This window comes from Lytechinus variegatus, chromosome 19 (genome assembly GCF_018143015.1).
Source record: "Lytechinus variegatus isolate NC3 chromosome 19, Lvar_3.0, whole genome shotgun sequence".
NCBI lineage: Eukaryota > Metazoa > Echinodermata > Echinoidea > Temnopleuroida > Toxopneustidae > Lytechinus > Lytechinus variegatus.
Genome location: NC_054758.1, coordinates 20,832,466 through 20,851,143, shown reverse-complemented (window position 1 = coordinate 20,851,143; position 18,678 = coordinate 20,832,466). Strand labels below are relative to the sequence as shown.

The 18,678-nt window shown below is 35.9% G+C and overlaps 1 protein-coding gene across 12 annotated transcripts in view; it reads left to right on the top strand.

Moving 5' to 3' along the window:
* The window catches only part of LOC121405697 (anoctamin-4-like), a 93,866-nt gene that overhangs the window by 64,554 nt on the left and 10,634 nt on the right, over positions 1-18,678 (top strand). For 8 of the 12 annotated variants that reach the window (XM_041596608.1, XM_041596615.1, XM_041596613.1 and 5 more), the window contains 11 exons: positions 1,885-1,959; positions 8,010-8,174; positions 8,465-8,501; positions 8,936-9,047; positions 9,444-9,501; positions 10,764-10,861; positions 11,456-11,595; positions 12,376-12,528; positions 12,957-13,009; positions 14,109-14,323; positions 15,673-15,763. In XM_041596608.1, coding sequence (XP_041452542.1) covers positions 1,885-1,959; positions 8,010-8,174; positions 8,465-8,501; positions 8,936-9,047; positions 9,444-9,501; positions 10,764-10,861; positions 11,456-11,595; positions 12,376-12,528; positions 12,957-13,009; positions 14,109-14,323; positions 15,673-15,763 — 1,197 coding nt within the window. Of the gene's footprint in view, positions 1-1,615; positions 1,691-1,884; positions 1,960-3,628; positions 3,704-8,009; positions 8,175-8,464; positions 8,502-8,935; positions 9,048-9,443; positions 9,502-10,763; positions 10,862-11,455; positions 11,596-12,375; positions 12,529-12,956; positions 13,010-14,108; positions 14,324-15,672; positions 15,764-18,678 lie in introns of all 12 variants that reach the window. The other 4 variants (XM_041596605.1, XM_041596614.1, XM_041596611.1 and 1 more) reach the window with 2 other exon arrangements.

Below are 18,678 nucleotides of genomic sequence, written 5' to 3'. Positions count from 1 at the left end.
TTCATTTCCAAGCCAACTCATTTTCATTCACTTCCTGTGTACTATTGTACAAGCGGTCACCATTAAATATCTCCTTTTCCACCCGAATCTTGTAGAATCGTGAGTCGTACATCAAACCGAGAAAGAGGTTCCCCCGTGTCTGGGCCTCGGTGATGTCTGTCGTTTTCCTGGTGAGGAGATCTCGGAAAGGACCGTGAAAATGTCTCCACTTTCTAACATTCCTTGATGTGATCTAAAATTCTTGCTTGATTTTTCCTCAGATTGATGCATTTTCGTCACTGGCTTGTGGATTGTGACCACACACCTTGAAACTACTCACTTCTGTTATAAGCTATTGAAATCTTTGCATCTGATTGGCTCAAAGCAAATTTGTATTTGAAACTCACTATTTCATTCATGAAACAGGTCCCAGGTTTGCTATTTCAGTTTTGTTTTTTAATGTTAATTTTTGTCCAAAGTAAATGCACTCCGATAGAATGGGAGTCTTTGGATTTTCCTCATTTGAATATAGACCCAAATCAAGCAGCCGTCCATTCCGACAAGAACAACTACACAATGTTTCATAAAGACTTGCAATTGTAGCTTTTCCAATTGTTAAACCTGAATGAGTAGACCTTCCATAAATTCAATATTCACTCAAATTTAGATGATTTTGCAAAAAAAATTGTCATGTACTTTTTCTAGTAAATCAAATTTCTCCTGAGTCAAACAGGTTTCTGTTGTCCCAAAAGATTCAAAGGAAAATTTACCTGTACAATGAAGTGGCCTTATTTTTATTGGCTGCTGAGTCATATTGGCAAAGCTTGAAAGATCTTTATTAAACTATCCCCAGAAAGGCCTAATTGAGACATTTTTGGTCATTATCATTGGGTAAAAATATCTTTATAATTAATTGCTTGACTTTTGTGTGTGTTGCATAAGAAGATTGGATTCTCACCTAGGCATGAATAATCAACATTTCTTTGTTTGCAGGCACCCTGAGTGAAATCGCATTACATGTATATGGTGTTCATGATTTAAAAACTAATCAAGAATTTAATATGCATTTTTTATCAGGTTCACTTGAAAGCAAACATGTACCTGGTGATTGGATTATCTCCAAATATATGTAGGCAGGATCATGAATATTCATTATGTTAATATATCATATAATATCCTTTGGTTAAATTATTGTTTTCTTGTTCCATTCATATGTCCAATGAACATTTCAATGTGTGTTTTTGGATAAATGAATATTTATTGATTCATTTGAGAATATTCATGATGTATCCCACTGCTGGCACCAAAAAGTGAACAGCCATACACGATGCTTATGAATATTCAATTTATTTGTAATATTCAACGTGTATCCCACTGTTGCTGCCAGTTGGTGAACAGACATGCAGGATACTCATAAATATTTGTAAATTTATTTGTGAATTCATCCTGTATCCCACCGCTGCCACCAAATGGTGGACAACCAAACATGATACTCGTGAATATTCATAGATTGTGATTTTTTATTTGTTATGTGCATTCATGGTTCATGCTCACGTTTTCTTGATCATGTCACCTTTGTTTCTTAACATACGCTGTTTGACCGCATGACGTGTGAATTGATTTATGGCGCCCTCAGCTCACCGAGCCTTACATGAAGTTCTCGAAAAAGTTCCCAAGATTCTCAGCATCGGTTACATCCATTTTCTTCATGGTGAGACTTGACTAGAATTCAGCAAGAATTCAACATGACAAACAATAACAAAGAAATCCCTGAAATGCCAAATGTAGTTGCTATCCCAATGCGATGATCGTATCATTGCATTACTAGATAGCATCATGTTCATATCATACATAACTTCTGTGCATGTATTTCTCCATTGTTGTGCATCTGATAATTCTGTGTAGCTCCCAGAGCCGTACATCAAGTTCTACCGTCGCTTCCCACGCTTTATGACGTCCATCACTACAATTACGTTTATGGTGAGAGATTACGAACCGGTGCTTCCCGACAGCACACGGCAAATCCTTCTACCTTACAAACCCTGTTTTATGTTCAGTTGTGTCGCCTGGAAACCCCAAAGTGTATCTTCTCTTCGACTAACCTTCGCAAATGCTTGCATATTTCACCTTCATCTACTTACCTGAGTGACTCTGACGCTACTTTGTTTGCATCGTATCTGATTGCTGTAATCTAACATTGGATTGAGTTTTGACTTCAAATGTATATATCACATAACTTTTCTTTGAACTGCGAACTGTCCTGCAATCTCTTGTATGTAAATGCATATAACACAAGCAAAACGGTATCTTTTCCAACTATTTTCATTTAATTTGTCAATTTCTTCCCCTTTATTTACCTTCTTGTTTCTTCACTCACAATAATTTTCTTTTTAACACACCATGCATGTTATCATTTTTATTTTATCCTGATTCTAACTTGGGATTATGAAATTACACACTATATTCTGCCATTCTTTCCTCTTCCATGCTGAATTCAATGAATCAGTAGTTTATTTTGTTCAGTCCTCTATGTAAATTGGTCTGTTGTGGAATCAGTCACTTGGTGTCTTTTGCACTAATTTTTAATTTGATCTTTTTTTTATTCTTTCTCCCTTCTTTCCAAAATTCACTCACTATGTGACATTACACTCTGTCTCTTGTGGTTCTGTCAAAATCATATTTGATCCTTTATGTCTGATCATACTCCCTTTAACGATATATATTTTTTTTTGTTAACCGGGCCGGGACATAATACATGTACCTCTATATATTTTTTTTTCATTCCCCCTTGAACATTGCTAAACTGATACAAATCAAAATATCTTCTAACTGCATTTCTTGCTTATATTATAAATATAAATATTATTCTTATCAATTGGCTCAAAATCTCTGTTGGTACATCCATCCAATTATTAATTTTATACCATTAAAAAATAATTTATGTATATTGGAAACTTATATACAAATTCATCATTGAAAATCATTCTTACTAAAATGGAAATTGGGATTCATTTTATTACAATATTTGCTCCACATATATATGCAAATATCCAAATTGAATAATTGCGTATAAACTGTATTTGGTAAATTGAAATTGTACTTGATGAATTAAAATTGTATTATGAAACTCAAAATTGTGCTTTATTTAATATCAAATTGGGATTTGTGTTATTCATTCCACATGCATTGTGAATTTCCATTAACACCCTCATTCTCAAATGTGTGTGATTCATGCCATTAATAATGCACCTCACAAAAACCACCCATGCATGTGGCAACTAAAACTTTGGATTCTGGATGACCTTTGGCCATGGATGACCCCACGGCGTGACCCCTTGTGTGACCATGTCAACTATCCTTATGCCCTGGTGCACGTGCATGATGACGGCTTCCCATGAATTATGGTAACACCCACACAATTTTCTCTCTTAATTACACATCTGCTGGGGTTTTCTTGGATAACAAACATGACCCCTCTTTGACCTGCCATGTGACCTCTCCCCAACCCCTGACACTGTACGTAATTATGGTGTCCCTCAATCCTGCTAACATCCACACAATTTTCTTTTAACTACACATCTGCTGGGGTTTTCTTGGATAACAAACATAACCCCTCTCTGACCTCTGCTTTGACCCTTGACCCCTGTAGCGAGAGGAGCCATTTGTCCCCCTGAGAGTCCGATATCCCCGCATCATAGGGGGTCTAGCGATTATCCTATTCATGGTAGGGTGAAATACTTAATATGTTAGTTAAAGCCATACAAGATACCTAGGGGCTGGCACACAGAAACTCTATTAGCGCTAAAAAAGCACAAGCAGTATGAAACTTCGTCACTTTTTTTTAAATTCTAAATTCAAATGTTGATCAAAGATGTAAACAACGCTTTGTTGTGACATCAGCATTGCTGTTACATTATTGTAATGGGGCCTCTGTTAATGCTTTGTTAGCACTACTAACGTTTCTGTGTGGCCTCCACAGTTCATTTTAAAGTGATATACAGTGTGTCCCAGAAAATGGAAACCGGGATTCCCACATCTTTTTCTTCAAAGCAAACTAATCCTGATATGTCGTTCACATCATCATACAGAGTACAATCAATTATTCCTCTACATTTTGATACGTAATTAAGTGACAAACACTTCATATATTAATGAGCAATACGAGTTTGAAATTTTAATGTCAAAATCAGGTTGCGCAGAAAAATTGGACAAGGTTTGTTTGTGACACGACGACTGTGCTTATTCGCCGATAAGCTCATTAGCATTTCTTTTGTAGTCTTTATTAAGTTTCTCTCACTGATCCCAAATGAATGATTTGCTATGCAGTTGGTCTCAAATTAAAGAGGAGATTCCATTCTTACCATAAGTATTAAATTTATATAAAAACATGTTTAATAATTGTGAAATATATCTCTGAAAACGGGTTTCCATTTTTGTGAGATGCATTGTATAGTGCCATTGTGTCTTCAAAAAGGCTAGATGCACATTTTAATTCATTTTTATGATGTGATTGCCCAACTTAAACCTACAATAAGTCAGCCAACATAATTTGTATTTATGACACAGTTTGAAAAATCTTTCAATGATTAAAATCATGACAGAATTAATCAATTAAAATACATTTTTTTTAACTCAACTAATTTGGCTTAATACAAAACAACTTATTGTTGGTTTATTGTTGGGCTGAAATTTGGTAGTACATTGGCATTACTGAATGCATTGAGAGATTTCAAGCTTGGTGTTGACCAAGTGGCGTAGGCCTAGTTTTTATTTCAGCACAGCACCAAACTTTACTTGGAAGCAGGTGTTGAGCTACATGTAAATGAATCAATAATATGCACAGCGCCAAACTGGAATTGGAATCTGGTCTTGGTGTTCATAGCATCATGTATTATTAATGTGATACTATGTATCATATTTTCTTTAAAATGCCCACACCGACACAAACACCAAACTTGAAATCACCCAGTAAGAATACTGTAAATTTTGCAATATTCGCAACCATTAATTTTCACATGTATTATGCTCTAAGAGACAGGAGAAGTGCAAATTTTGAACTCATCTGAACATCATTTTTTTTTTAATTCATAAGTAATTTGTTTTCTGCTTCATTAAGTGGGCTTACTGTTATAGTATAGGAAACTATTTAATCATTTGAGGCAATTTTCTGTTGCAAATGAAAGGAAGGAGAGAATATTAAAACAAAATAATGGCCTATTATTAGCTTCTACTTGTATTGTCCTATTATTGAAAATGGGTAGGTGATATTGATATTAAAACACTGAGGTGGATATTGCATTAATAGAATTCATATTTGAAATAGTTTAACTAAACCCAACATAATGATATTACCAAACTCTGGCTAACATTGTTTCCATTTACATAGAACATATGTAATTTTTATCCAAATTAGTTTCAATATTAGAGAAATCTGAATTATTGAGTTGACAAGATTTCTTCATATGGATTACTATCAAAGTTCAACACCTGTGTTTTCCATCATGTAGAATTTCCAGATTTCTTATTTCTTTTGCGAAATATATGGAGTTTTCCAGTCTTCCATTTTTTTTATAGGAATTAATATGAAATATAAAAAGAATCACGTAATATTAATAAATTGAAATAAAACCACCATCTATAACTCTCATTTTGTCATTCCTTTGTATAGATAGCGCTTTTGACAAATTCTCTTTTCTCAGTTTTCATTGAAATTAATGTAAATTAGGGATACGATTGAGTGTTTTTGTAGATGTTGTGTGGACTAAACATGAATATATTTGTGGTTTTCTGATTATTTGCTGTATTGATCTTTGTATAATAATATACTCTATCTCTTTTAATATAACTCTATATGTAAATCACATTCGTTCTCATAGACCGATTTTGTTTACAAGTTTTTAATTTTGTATAGCTCTTTAACTGTTATTCAATGTAGATGTATGTTGCTAATCTTCTTTGTATAGTAGAGTATTATTGACTGTCTAATCAAATTGAATGAATCTTTATAGAGAGATTCCATCAACCTTTTGCAAACATATACCTGTTCTTTTATGGAATTTCCATCCAGAAATGATTTAAGAATTTCAACATGTTTGGCATTTCAGAAATTTCAAATCCTCTGCAATAAAGCATTTTTCTTGGACATAATAATTCATTTGAAAAAGGACATAAATATATCACAAAAGAAGCCTACAAAAGCAGAAGTTTATTAGGTATTGGAAGTGCTAGATGTTTGCGGCTGGTTGATTTATTCTGTCCTCCCTGAATAAATGTGTATCTAGTTACAGGTGCATTCACCCACGTGTTCACATTCTTGGGGACGAGGGTGTTCTATACGTACTTGTCGATGGGCTATTATAACGTTTATATCTCAAAATTTAGAGATTTTGAGGGTAGCTGAGAAAAAAATATATACTTGAGAGTTATGACATTTATAAGCAACCTTCTTTTATCTAAAATTGATTCTGTATGTGAATTAAAAGACCATTTTCTGGCAATTTGAGGTTGTCAGCTATTTATGAACTGCCTTATTCGATAAAGTTTTAACAGCCCATTGACAGTATACTGACAAATGAATAATTCATGGAAATGATTTTGCCCCTATACTACCTACACCAATTCCAAATAATATAACTTTTAAGTAATATGAATATGTTTATTACCAGCCATCCCAAAACCAACAATAAGTCACCCAAAATGAATTAATTTTTTGTATTCAACTTGAAAAATCACATCTATAAATGATATAGCTTTTCACAATTTATCAACAATTACCCACAGGATTGCTCAATTGTATGCAGAATAAATTCTGCAGAAGCTTGAAAAAATAAAGGATAAAGCAAGTTTTGAAGTTTGGGGTTCACTCAAACATGAGATATGTGCAGCGTGCAATCTCAATGAAGCTTTCAAGCAATCTGCCAAACTGCTTACTGAAGAAACTTGTATCTTAGATATTTATTCACTTTTACCACTGAAAAATGTTTGCAGTGTGAAGAAGAATTACTCTTTCAGATAATTCAATTTTCAAATTCTTGCCTTATAAAGACCAAATTACTATTTTGACTATTTACAGGAACATTCCCTGGCAACTTACTATTGGCTCTGGGGTGACTGATCATATTTGATTTACTTCTATCTTAATTCATAATCAATATTATATTTTCGTGTACTGAGTCACTTTTTTTGTTCAACAAATTGTAGGATAAAGCAATGTTTATTTTGATTTAATATATTCTTATTACTTTAAATAATGCATGAAAAATGACCCTTTTTGGGCATGGACAATCACTTTTATTGATTTATCGGCAATTTTGTTTGTTCAAATTAAAGACTTGCACTGCCTAATGAATGAAGAATTTATGCACATTTACAAAGCATTCTTTGCATTACTTTCCAAAATGGAATTTGCAGATATTTAGATTTTCACTCTAGTGCATTTTGCAAATCATAATTTTTTGGTATCTCATAGAAATATTAAGTATATATATGTATGCTCTAACATTTACATTGAATATATATGATTCAGAATCATTTAAGTATTCTTTTATTTATTAAATTGTAAGTAAATATATACCTAAGAAGAACAATTTATCAAGAGTAAATCACTTTGAGTTTATTTTGGTGCAGAATAAACTTATATTAACAAATTATTGTTAAGGTCCCCTTTGAAGAGCCTTTTCTTTCAGAATTCAGAAGTTCCAAATTAACACCACATTACACAAAGCCGTAAAGAGACTGAATATCTGTTTTTTTTCAGAGTAAAATGTGTGTTGATAAAAATATTTCTAAAAGAAGCATAAAAATGTTGAATAATACAAACTCATTCACAATTTTGTAAATATAAAAAAGTTGTAGTCATATCATGGGCTTGAACCACTATTTAATGATTAAAAAACAAAACCATAACAACCCCAGACAATGACTGTTTTTAAGAGGGAAGGGGGTATTATTTTAGAATACCTTAGTTGAGGGAAAGCTAACTTATTTCCTGTTGGTCTTTTGACCAATTTTCTCCCTAAATGCCTCTGTAGATTCTGCTCGTCATGGCAGCTGTCATGACCGTCATCATCTACAGAATCGTTGTCAAGGCGGCTATCTTCTCAATCGACCAGGAATTCATCTCATCTTTCTCCTCCATCATCACCTCGGTAACGGCTTCCTGCATCTCGCTCATCCTCATTATGATCCTTCAAATGGTGAGTATTGTACTTCATGCACAAGATATCCTAAAGGGATTGTGCATATGTAACCAATGTGAAAAGTAGTGGACTAGTGATGGAGCCTTGTGGGACTCCACACCTAATCATGAAATTTTTACATGGTGAGTCTCATACTTCTCTGTTAAACTGAAAACCTGTATGGTTATCATTTGCATGCTTCATGCATTATATGTAGAGTGGCACTTTATAATTCACATTGTTAATATTTTGCAAATAAAAACTTAATATGCCAGCTTTACATGTTGATGAATTTTTTTTTTTTACAGTTGTATGAACGGATTGCTGTGTGGCTCACCAACCTTGGTAAGTAACATGCAGTACAAGAATAAATCATACTCTGTGTTTATCTTTGATTTATTGAGAAAGAGAGACAAAGTCATGTAGAAAATGCTATTATGTTACGCCTGTCTAGTGCTTAAATACAGGGTAATAAATTATTGTTTCTTGAGAAAGGAAGCCAGGGTAATGTTTAGAAAAAATGCTAATTTTGTTTTTCAAGGTTTAAAGGTTAAATTTTCAGGTTTTGGCAATTGCATGCCTATACATACAATACTTCAGAGGTTCAATAGCTTTTCATTATCTCATAACCGAGACGGTCAATAGAATTAGTCGTTGATATCTGTCATCTGCAAATTTGCCTGCTAAAATGAATCACTGGTCACATGATAGTTATTCACCAATCATTTGCTTAGGATCCTCATCACCATTTCATATCCATGTTATATTTCTTTTTACAGAACTTCACCGAACGGAGACCGAGTACGAAGACAGTTTCACCTTCAAGATGTATCTCTTTGCATTTGTCAACTACTACTCTACCAGTTTTTACATTGCATTCTTCAAGGGACGGTAGGTCTCTTGACAGTGATGATAATAGTAATAATAATATAAATAAGATCTTGATAATGCATTTAAGATGTACCTCTTTGCATTCGTCAACTACTACTCTACCAGTTTTTACATTGCATTCTTCAAGGGACGGTAGGTGTCTCGATAGTGATGATAATGATAATTATGATAATACCTTTAACATGTATCTCTGATAGCATTTTCAAGTACTACTCTACCAGTTTTTACATTGCGTTCTTCAAGGGATGGTAGGTCTCTCAATGATACTAATACAAAATAATTCAAATGTTTTAAGGTATCTCTTGTGTGGTTAAGATGAAACCTTGTTTATGTGTAAAATTAGTTGGATAAAGATGTTGATTAATGTGTGTGGTATTCTTGTCTTTTTTTTAACAGCCTACCAGGTACTCCAGCTGACTATGGCCGTGTGTTTGGTATCTGGCGTCAAGAAGAGGTGAGGAAAAACAGTGTAATCGTTTCTTTTTAATTCATGAGATTGAGATAGCATTGAAATATTTAATGATAATAATATAGGATTTCTATAGCACACGTATCCACCTTGCTAGGTGCTCAAGTCGCTCCTATATTACCCCGGCTAAGCTAGTCTACCGATTATGGTGCGCACAGCTTTTTGAGGAATTTTTTCCTGCCGGTACCCATTTACCTCACCTGGGTCGAGTGCAGCACAGTGTGGATAAACTTCTTGCTGAAGGAAAACACGCCATGGCTAGGATTGGAACCCACGACCTTCTGTTTGAAAGGCAAGAGTCAGTACCACTAGACCACGACGCACCCACATAACGTGTTTAATCATTAAGCTAAATACTATTATCGTAGCACGACTGGCAGAAGGGCGCACACACTCAATCTCATCTACATCTAACCTATGAAATGTCAACTTATTTCAGACCAAATTTACTATGCATGTTCCATTTCATCTCTTTATCATTCATGTAAGTTTGGTCTAAAATATGTTGATATTTTATAGGTTAGATGGGAATTAGTGTGTGCGCCCTTCTGCTTGGCAAGAAATTTGCGCTTTTCTGCCTGCCGTGCAACGATATTCAAAGAAATGTTTATGAATCGATTTTTATTTGACAAAGTGAGAAACGTAGTGGACGAAGACCATCTTGGCATGAGGCTCAGGTGGAGTATTGACTTGTAGGTAGTGATTGTTGGACTGAATAAAAGCTCCACCATATTGATTTTAGACCAAGTAGCTTTTAGCTATAGTACTGGAATAAGACCGTATACCAGAAAACCAAGTGGATGCAAATAGTAATTCTAGGCTTTCAAATAGTATTAGAGCCATGGAAGAGTCGTGGTGTAGTGGTTCTGACTGACGACTTGTAAACAGAGGGTCGTGTGTTTGAATCCCACCGCGGTCAAGCGTCCTTTGGCAAGGCATTAATCAACACTTTGCCACTCTCGACCCAGGTGCTAAATGGGTACCTGGTAGGATGCAGAAGATATTGTATGTTTGATTTTGCCAGTGCCATAATGAGGCTGCAATGAACGCAAGGAATGCTCTCCAGGGAGTGGAAATTGTGCACTTTTCGTGCTTGATTGAAATGAATCCAATGAACGGGGTAATAATATGCTGTAACGCGCTTTGAGCCATTCTGGGAAAAGCGCTTATAAAAATTGGCTATTATTAGGAGCCATACATGGTGACAGTTAAACAAATTTGATTATATTTTTTGTCTCTCTTTGTAGTGTGATCCAGCAGGGTGCATGCAAGAACTATTCATCAACATCGCCATCACTATGTGTGGAAAGCAGTTCTTCAATAACTTCATGGAATTGGCTTTGCCGTAAGTAGTTTCAACAAGACATTCTTCCTGAATTGCTGTTGATTTTAATGAAAGCGGACGACAATTTAACATTTTTGTTGGTTTGGTGAAAATAGCAATATGTAATGAATTGAAAAAATTACCTCCAAGGCCCGATTCGGAAGTCAGGTTTAACTTAGACCACGGTCTGTCTTGGTGCTAAAATTATGGGGACCCAAAAGTTCAGAAATTCTGTCTATATTGTATATTTCGTATATTTACTTTTGTTGTTTCCTTTTGCTTTCATAATGAAGAAAAATACTTCAGTTATCATTCCCAGACAATCATGGACAATATCGGTGTCATACTCTTTTAGCGAATTGTGCCCTAATTGGCTCTCCAGAGTTAAACCACAACCTTAAACCAGGGTTGATTTAAACGAGAGTTCAGAATACGGGCCAAAGTGTAAAATTGAGATAGGGGTGAATTGATAGTTTGTCGAACGGCAACTGTAGTGTACAGAAATGTTCCCCAATACAGTTATATAGATATATAGATTGTGACATTATCTATGGTCATGTGATATGAATATACTTGAAACTTTTTGTTTCCCCCGTTTCTTTACCCTCTGTAAAGTGTTGTCTTGAACTTCTGGCGCTCCCGTACTGGTCGCAAGGAAGAAAAGAGCGGCAAGGGACGCTATGAGCAGTGGGAACAAGATGCTGACTTGGCCGACCTTGGACCACGAGGGCTCTTCAAAGAATACCTTGAGATGGGTACGTAAACAGCCTTGGTCTCATTTGATAAGAGTTAGGACTATTGTAACTTTACCATTTTGGCAGCTACCATAGTAGCATGGCTCCACAGCCAATCGCAATGAAGATTTTCACGGTAGTCGCAATAATGACATATTTAACATAGGTGTACAGTCTAAGTCTTTATGAAAGAGGCACATGGGACTATTTTTTTTGTTGTTGATAGAATAACGAGGTCAAACATTTTGAGAGGTATTCTATAGTTGGATTGAATTTAGTCAATAACTAATAAGCAATTGTGAGAGGTTCTCTCGCAGTTCAAGATCCATTTGTCAGCTTATTTGATACTCAAATAATTCATAACTGACTGGGAATAGTTACTGAAGTAATTCCCTTTATCACTGTACCATTAGAAAAAAGCCATGTAAATGGATTTTGAAATGTTTGGCTTCCCTTAATATTAATACAGTTAGACCATGGCCTAAGGTAAACGGGACTTGATAGTACGGGTCTATGAGAAAAATGTAAAAAAATAGGGTTTGTGTCATCAGACTACGCCTCATTACTTTTTACAATGTGAAACAAAATGATATAGAGTGAAATCAACCCATGGAGCAGCTCTGCTGGTGTAGTGCATTGCATAAATTCATGCTCTTCCCCGGTTTATAGGACTATTGGCACATATTGAGAAGAGCTTGTAAAATTTGACAAAAGAAATTATCTTTTCCCATCTCCCATAGGTGGTGTTCTTTATCTCACTTATTTGACTGTTTCTTATTCCTCTTCTCTTCTGATTTTCAGTCGTTCAGTTTGGTTTCTCAACTATCTTCGTGGCTGCGTTCCCCCTGGCCCCTCTCTTTGCTCTACTCAACAACCTCATTGAGGTCCGTCTAGATGCCTACAAATTCATCTCTCAGCTTAGACGACCCGTCGCCAAGAGGGCTCAAGATATCGGTAAGAGCAGATCATCATTAAGTAACTTGTGAAAGGGAAGACGATTAAAATTCTGTTTGAAAGGGAATGTTTTCATTCTGTACCAGAAAAGTTACTTATTCGCATGTTGACATATATCTACATGTAGATCTTGTACATTAATGTAAACTTATCTTTGTGAAATCATGAAAACTTAGCTCAAAACCGATAATTCTGATGATCAGTAACATAGAAAAGCATATGTGGGACAGTGTATTAATTTAGTTCAGGAATATACCCAATATTTGATGGAATTCCCTGCTTATTTTGCTCATTTCCCAGCAATTGCACATTTTCTTCCAGAGCCACTGGCACATATTTTTGGTTGTAGTTTTATTGGATTTTGAGATCGTTAGCACAACTGGTATTCATCTTTCACTTTTGTTTCATCTTTTTTGTGTGCTTTTCAGGTGCTTGGTATGCCATCTTAGTTTCCATTGGAAACCTGTCTGTCTTGACTAATGTAAGTATATACATTCAACCAGGGAGGGGGTTTCACAGAGATTTAAGTATGGCTTAGAGTGGCACTGACATTCCTACTTGCATGCGTTAATAATAATACATGAGATTTGTATAGCGCACTTTCCATCTTGATTAGATGCTCAAGGCGCTTCAGAGCAGAACCACAAAAACTAGTTACATTTAATACATGTCTGAACAATAAGTCAATGTCCATCAAAAAACACTCTTATCCAGGTATGTTTTCAGGTTGCCCTTGAAGGTGGTCACTGAAGTCTGGGTTTTCAAACTTTGTGGGGGAGAATTCCACAGGCAAGGCCCTGCATGAGCAAAGGCCCATTCCCCGCATGATTACTTAGCAACTGGAATTTGTAAGAGAATACATGTAAATGATGAGGATCTAAATTTATTGAGGGTTGGTAATTATGCATCAAAAAAAGGTATGACAGCATTTGTCAGATTATGCCAAGAGGATGCGCACTACTGAATATGTTTTCAATAAGCTTGCGCGTTGCATATCATATACGCTTCAACAGTCAAGTGCAACACTAAGTCATACTCCCACAACTCAAACTTTGTGAAACACTCCCCTTGGGTATGTTTCACAAAGAGCTAGGTTTGAATGATATTGGTCGTTTTGCTCCCCTTCAGAGGATTTATCTTGTAATATTGACAGTTTTAAATGTCTGTTGTTTTTTTTTACAGGCACCTGTCATTTCTTTTACCTCCGAGTTCATTCCCCGTCAAGTTTTCAAATATTACTACGGAGGTGACGAAAACAGTCTTGTCGGCTACACCAATTTGTCACTATCCTACTTGTTTGTTATTTTTACAGGCACTCGTCATTGCTTTTACCTCCGAGTTCATTCCCCGTCAAGTTTTCAAATATTACTATGGTGTTGACGAAAAAAGTCTTGTTGGTTACACCAACTGGTCGCTATCCTACTTGTTTGTTTGTTATTTTTACAGGCACTCGTCATTGCTTTTACCTCCGAGTTCATTCCCCGTCAAGTTTTCAAATATTACTATGGTGTTGACGAAAAAAGTCTTGTTGGTTACACCAACTGGTCGCTATCCTACTTGTTTGTTTGTTATTTTTACAGGCACTCGTCATTGCTTTTACCTCCGAGTTCATTCCCCGTCAAGTTTTCAAATATTACTACGGTGGCGAGGAAAACAGTCTTGTTGGCTACAACAACTGGTCGCTATCCTACTTTCAGACCAAGGATTTCCAGGAGGAATCGAAGCCTGCTGATCCGTCATACCCAAGGGTTGAAGAAGGGGACCCGAATTATGGTCTTAATGTCTCTATGTGCAGGTAAAAGATGAAGCTGACTCTACAAAAAAGAGGAGTTGCATTGTCTTGAGAAGATTTCAGGAACAGAATTCTAGTAATCCATCTGATCGATACCATTGTTTCTTTAAAACTTTCATATGAAAATTGCTTTAAAAGAAAGAAGATTAAAAAAGAAGAAAAAAAAACACAACAAAACTTACCTCTTAAAGCTTCTTCATTAAAATGATGCCATGATATAATGATTTCTTTGGGCGCGTCGTGGTCTAGTGATTCTGACTCTTGCCTTTCAAACAGAGGGTCGTGAATTCGAATCCTAGCCATGGCATGTTTTCCTTCAGCAAAAAATTTATCCACACTGTGCTGCACTTGACCCAGGTGAGGTAAATGGGTACCGGCAGGAAGTAATTCCTCAAAAAGCTGTGCGCACCAGAATCGGTAGACTAGCTTAGCCGGGTAATATAGGAGTGCATTGAGCACCTACATGTAGCAAGTTGGATATTATTTGCGCTACACAAATCCTATATATATTATGAAATATATATGATATATATGTACAGAATTTATATATATCATAGGTTACTTAGTGCCATCCCAACAATTCATAGGCTCTGTTGTGTGACAAAAAAGAAGAATTTAGAAAGGTTCACTGTATCATTGCTTAGTGAATAATGCACATGTTTTTATCTCAAGGAAAAAAAATAACGTATATCAGATTCATATTATTAAAGGGGAATCCAACCAAAATAAAAGCTTTGCTTTTAGAGGGAAAAAGTAAAATCATACAAGTTGATAGGTGAAAGTTTGAACAATATCGGATAAACAATAAGAAAGTTATGAATTTAACAGTTGTAAATATTGGTAATCCTTATACCCATGGAGACTTCAGATTGATGTCATAGTGATGTAAGGCAAGGACTATTCTTCCATTGTACTCCAAAACATACAATGGCTAAAATGTTTTTTTTTTCCATAAGTTTTACTTTAAATTATATTTTTCTTCCATGAGGATATAAAACAACATACTTCCTTGGTTATATTTAGATTACTGCCCCATGGGAATGGGTACTTAGGAGAAAACCACAAATCCCTGATAATTAAGTACAAGGGCTATGGGAAAGTTGTCCTTGCCTCTTTTCATAATCTACTCACCCTGTTGCCAATTTGAAATCTACGTAGTCTAAAGGATCTCAAATTTAAAGCAGCCGTAACTTTCTTTTTGCTCGTCCAATTTCCTTCAGACTTTAACCTTTTGGTTTTATTATTTCATTTTTCTCCTTTCCACACAACATTTTATGACCAAGGCTAGACCCCCTTTCAATTCCACATTTTATTGGAGTCGGTCATTTTCATTTTGATTTGGAATCTTTCAGATACCGTGGCTACTACGATGCCAATTACGAGGTTACTTTGGACTACTGGCTTATAGTCGCAATCAAGCTGGCCTTTATCTTGCTCTATGAGGTAAGTATTTTTCCAAAATATCAAATAGGAGCTCCCCATTTTAAGGAAAACCAAAACCCAAGAAGAGAAACAATCGTATTGGAAAGAGTAAATTTGGAGGATCAATTAAAAAAAAATTTCATCAAAATCGGTTATGAAATCAGCAAGTTATGGATGTTTAAAAAGTCTTGTACTTTCTATGCGGATCCTCAAATTGGCAACCATGCTTTGAAATGGCTGATTTTGTGGACAACTCTCCATTTGTTTTGTACACAAATTTTCCAATTTATTTGACATATTTCACATCACCTCCTGACCTTGACATATGTGGTGTGAATTATATCTTCCCATGACATATGTTGTGCTCAGAAGGAAGCAAGATGCAATTTGAAAGATAATGAGGAAAATCTAAAAATTTGTGTATAAAACAAATGGAGAGTTGTCTCAAAATCAGCCATTTTGAAGCACGTTTGCCAATTGAAGATATTGGGATGTGACATCATCAGCCCACCTAATGAATTTTCATGCATGGTATCCACTCGTCAATGGAAGTGGCCCCCAGGCCTTCTCCCCATCATATTGTATAATTTTGAGTGATTTGATTTTGCATTTTCTTTTAATTGGTTGAAGAAAGGTCAGGAGATATGAATGATAAGAATTAAAATGTCTTGCTGAGAAATGCATGGAAATGCAATACTTAGTTGAGACTATATTATGGTGACACAACATTTGCTCCTGGGTCATTTGCTCCGGTCTGAATATCTCAGAGGGCTACGGGTTACAAGTTAGGATGGTATTAGAGTATCTGGTTCAGAATAATGTAAAGATGAGGATTAGGGTTTATTTAGTTTTGGAGGTTAAGAGTTTACGTTTGGCCTGAAACGTGCTGATTTTCCGTCCGAGCAATCATCACCAGAGCATATGTTATTGAACCAAATGCTTTAAGCGTATTAGGCTTTTTCATGATAATTGCTGATATTGGTAATCGTGTCTTGGGGGTTTTTATGGGCTACTTTAATACTGTGGTGTTTGGATGCTAATACCAGGGATGTAGTGGAGGCGGCAGTTCGGAGTCACAAGGTTGCGGGACAAAGCCTTTATCCATAGACTTTGTGCATGTTACTTTGGCCAAGGCCAAGGTACAGGTCGGCTAAATGTGGCCTCGAGGTTATTCTCATGCTAATACCTTTGCGGAACTACTCCCTAGAGTGATGTTTGTGTCTCATTTCTTGAATTTTTTTGAAAGCGTGATGGGGTAGTAGGAGGAACACTAATCAGTAGTAAACATCCACCATTTGCCCCTCCTGCTTTTAAGGTTTTCCATATGTATAGTATGTTTCTTCTCGTTGCCTTTGAATAAAGAGTCTTGAAAAACCACCCACTGAATGATTATGTAGATATACTTGGTAATAACTAGGCAAAATATAATAAAAATACTAATAAATATGTATATGAATGTATTAAAATGAAGGGTTAAAAAGTAGGAAGAGAATAAAACTCTTCTTATAGCTTGAGCCAGGAAACTGGTGTTCCCCAGGGATCAATCATAGGTGCACGTATATTTCTTTGAAAGATGATATGCTGTGATTTTATAGAAAAATAGGTTTTGTTTTACAATAACTGTCAAGTCACATCTACTAAAAAATGCTCATTTTCATCAAACACTCACAGCTCACAATTGTTGCCGCTAAGAGTTATTTGCTCATTATATCTTGTTGATAATGTGTGCTCATATTCCAAACACATGCCAATTCAGTACAAAAGCATTTGCACCTGCCATAATTCATGTATGTGTTAATGCTCCAATACATTAAGCTTTGACTTTTTTTTCAATTGTCATGTCTAAATGTTGCCCTGTTACAAATCAAATGTATTCATCACATTTCAAGTGTCACTGTTAGTATATTCAGCATAAAGTTGACTTTAAGTACATGTAGGCATACTAAGCATTTACATGTATGAAGCATACCGTAAGTAACGGTGTATTAACCGCACCTTTTTCTCGGCGGGATAGAAGCAAAAGTCGGGGGTGCGGTTTATACACGGTGACGGGTTTGAGCCGGCCCGCCGTAACCCCTCCCGTACATGTACGATGTCTGCCAGTTCACAACACATCGAGTGGCCGGGCGTAGCCGCCCAGGCAATGTCGTTTACAGGGGTATGAGCCGCGGGTAATGGGAAGCAATTATTACGATCTTAATTAGATATTGTCAAAAACAAACGCACCCACCTTCATGACACTAATTTTGACTTTATTCTCAATTCAATGCCAATTCAAAGTAGTGAAGTTCCCTGGCTAAGTTAAAAGGGACGCCAAGCATACTCGGTAAAATTTTGTCACCGCTGAGCGGGAGTTGAGTGAGCTTAGAGATTGCGTTGTAATGGTTAGTGCGACTTAAGCTGGCGCTATTAAAAGTTCCGTTTCGCGCCAGCTCGTTTTTTTCCTTCCTGTTTGCTCTTCATAAGATACCATGTAAACCACGCACGAGATCGAGAGAGACGGCACGAAGCCGTAAAAAACAACTGGAAAAAAATGTCAATTTCTTTGTTTCTTGAACTTTCCTGTAATCCCGTATCCAAAATTCATGCTAAAACATCAAATTTCTGAAAGTGATTGTGAGGTTGTGATGCAAGAAATGTGAATGTTTCTTCCTCCTACGCTGGGAAAGACACGGATCATAATTTGATAAGATGTATTGGCATGACTGCTACTGTATGTAGTTTGCAATGAAATGGCAGTTCTGTGTGTGTGTACACTGTGACTGTGAGTGAGTGTGTAAGTGGCCAATATTGGCGGGACCGTTCTTTCTTTCTAACATTTGTAGATGAATTGATCAAGAACAGCAGATTTCCGCATACCAGTAATCTCTTTGGATACTTAACTTTGAAATCTTAAACTTAGTTTTTGTTTCTTCGTACCTCAAATATGCATGTAA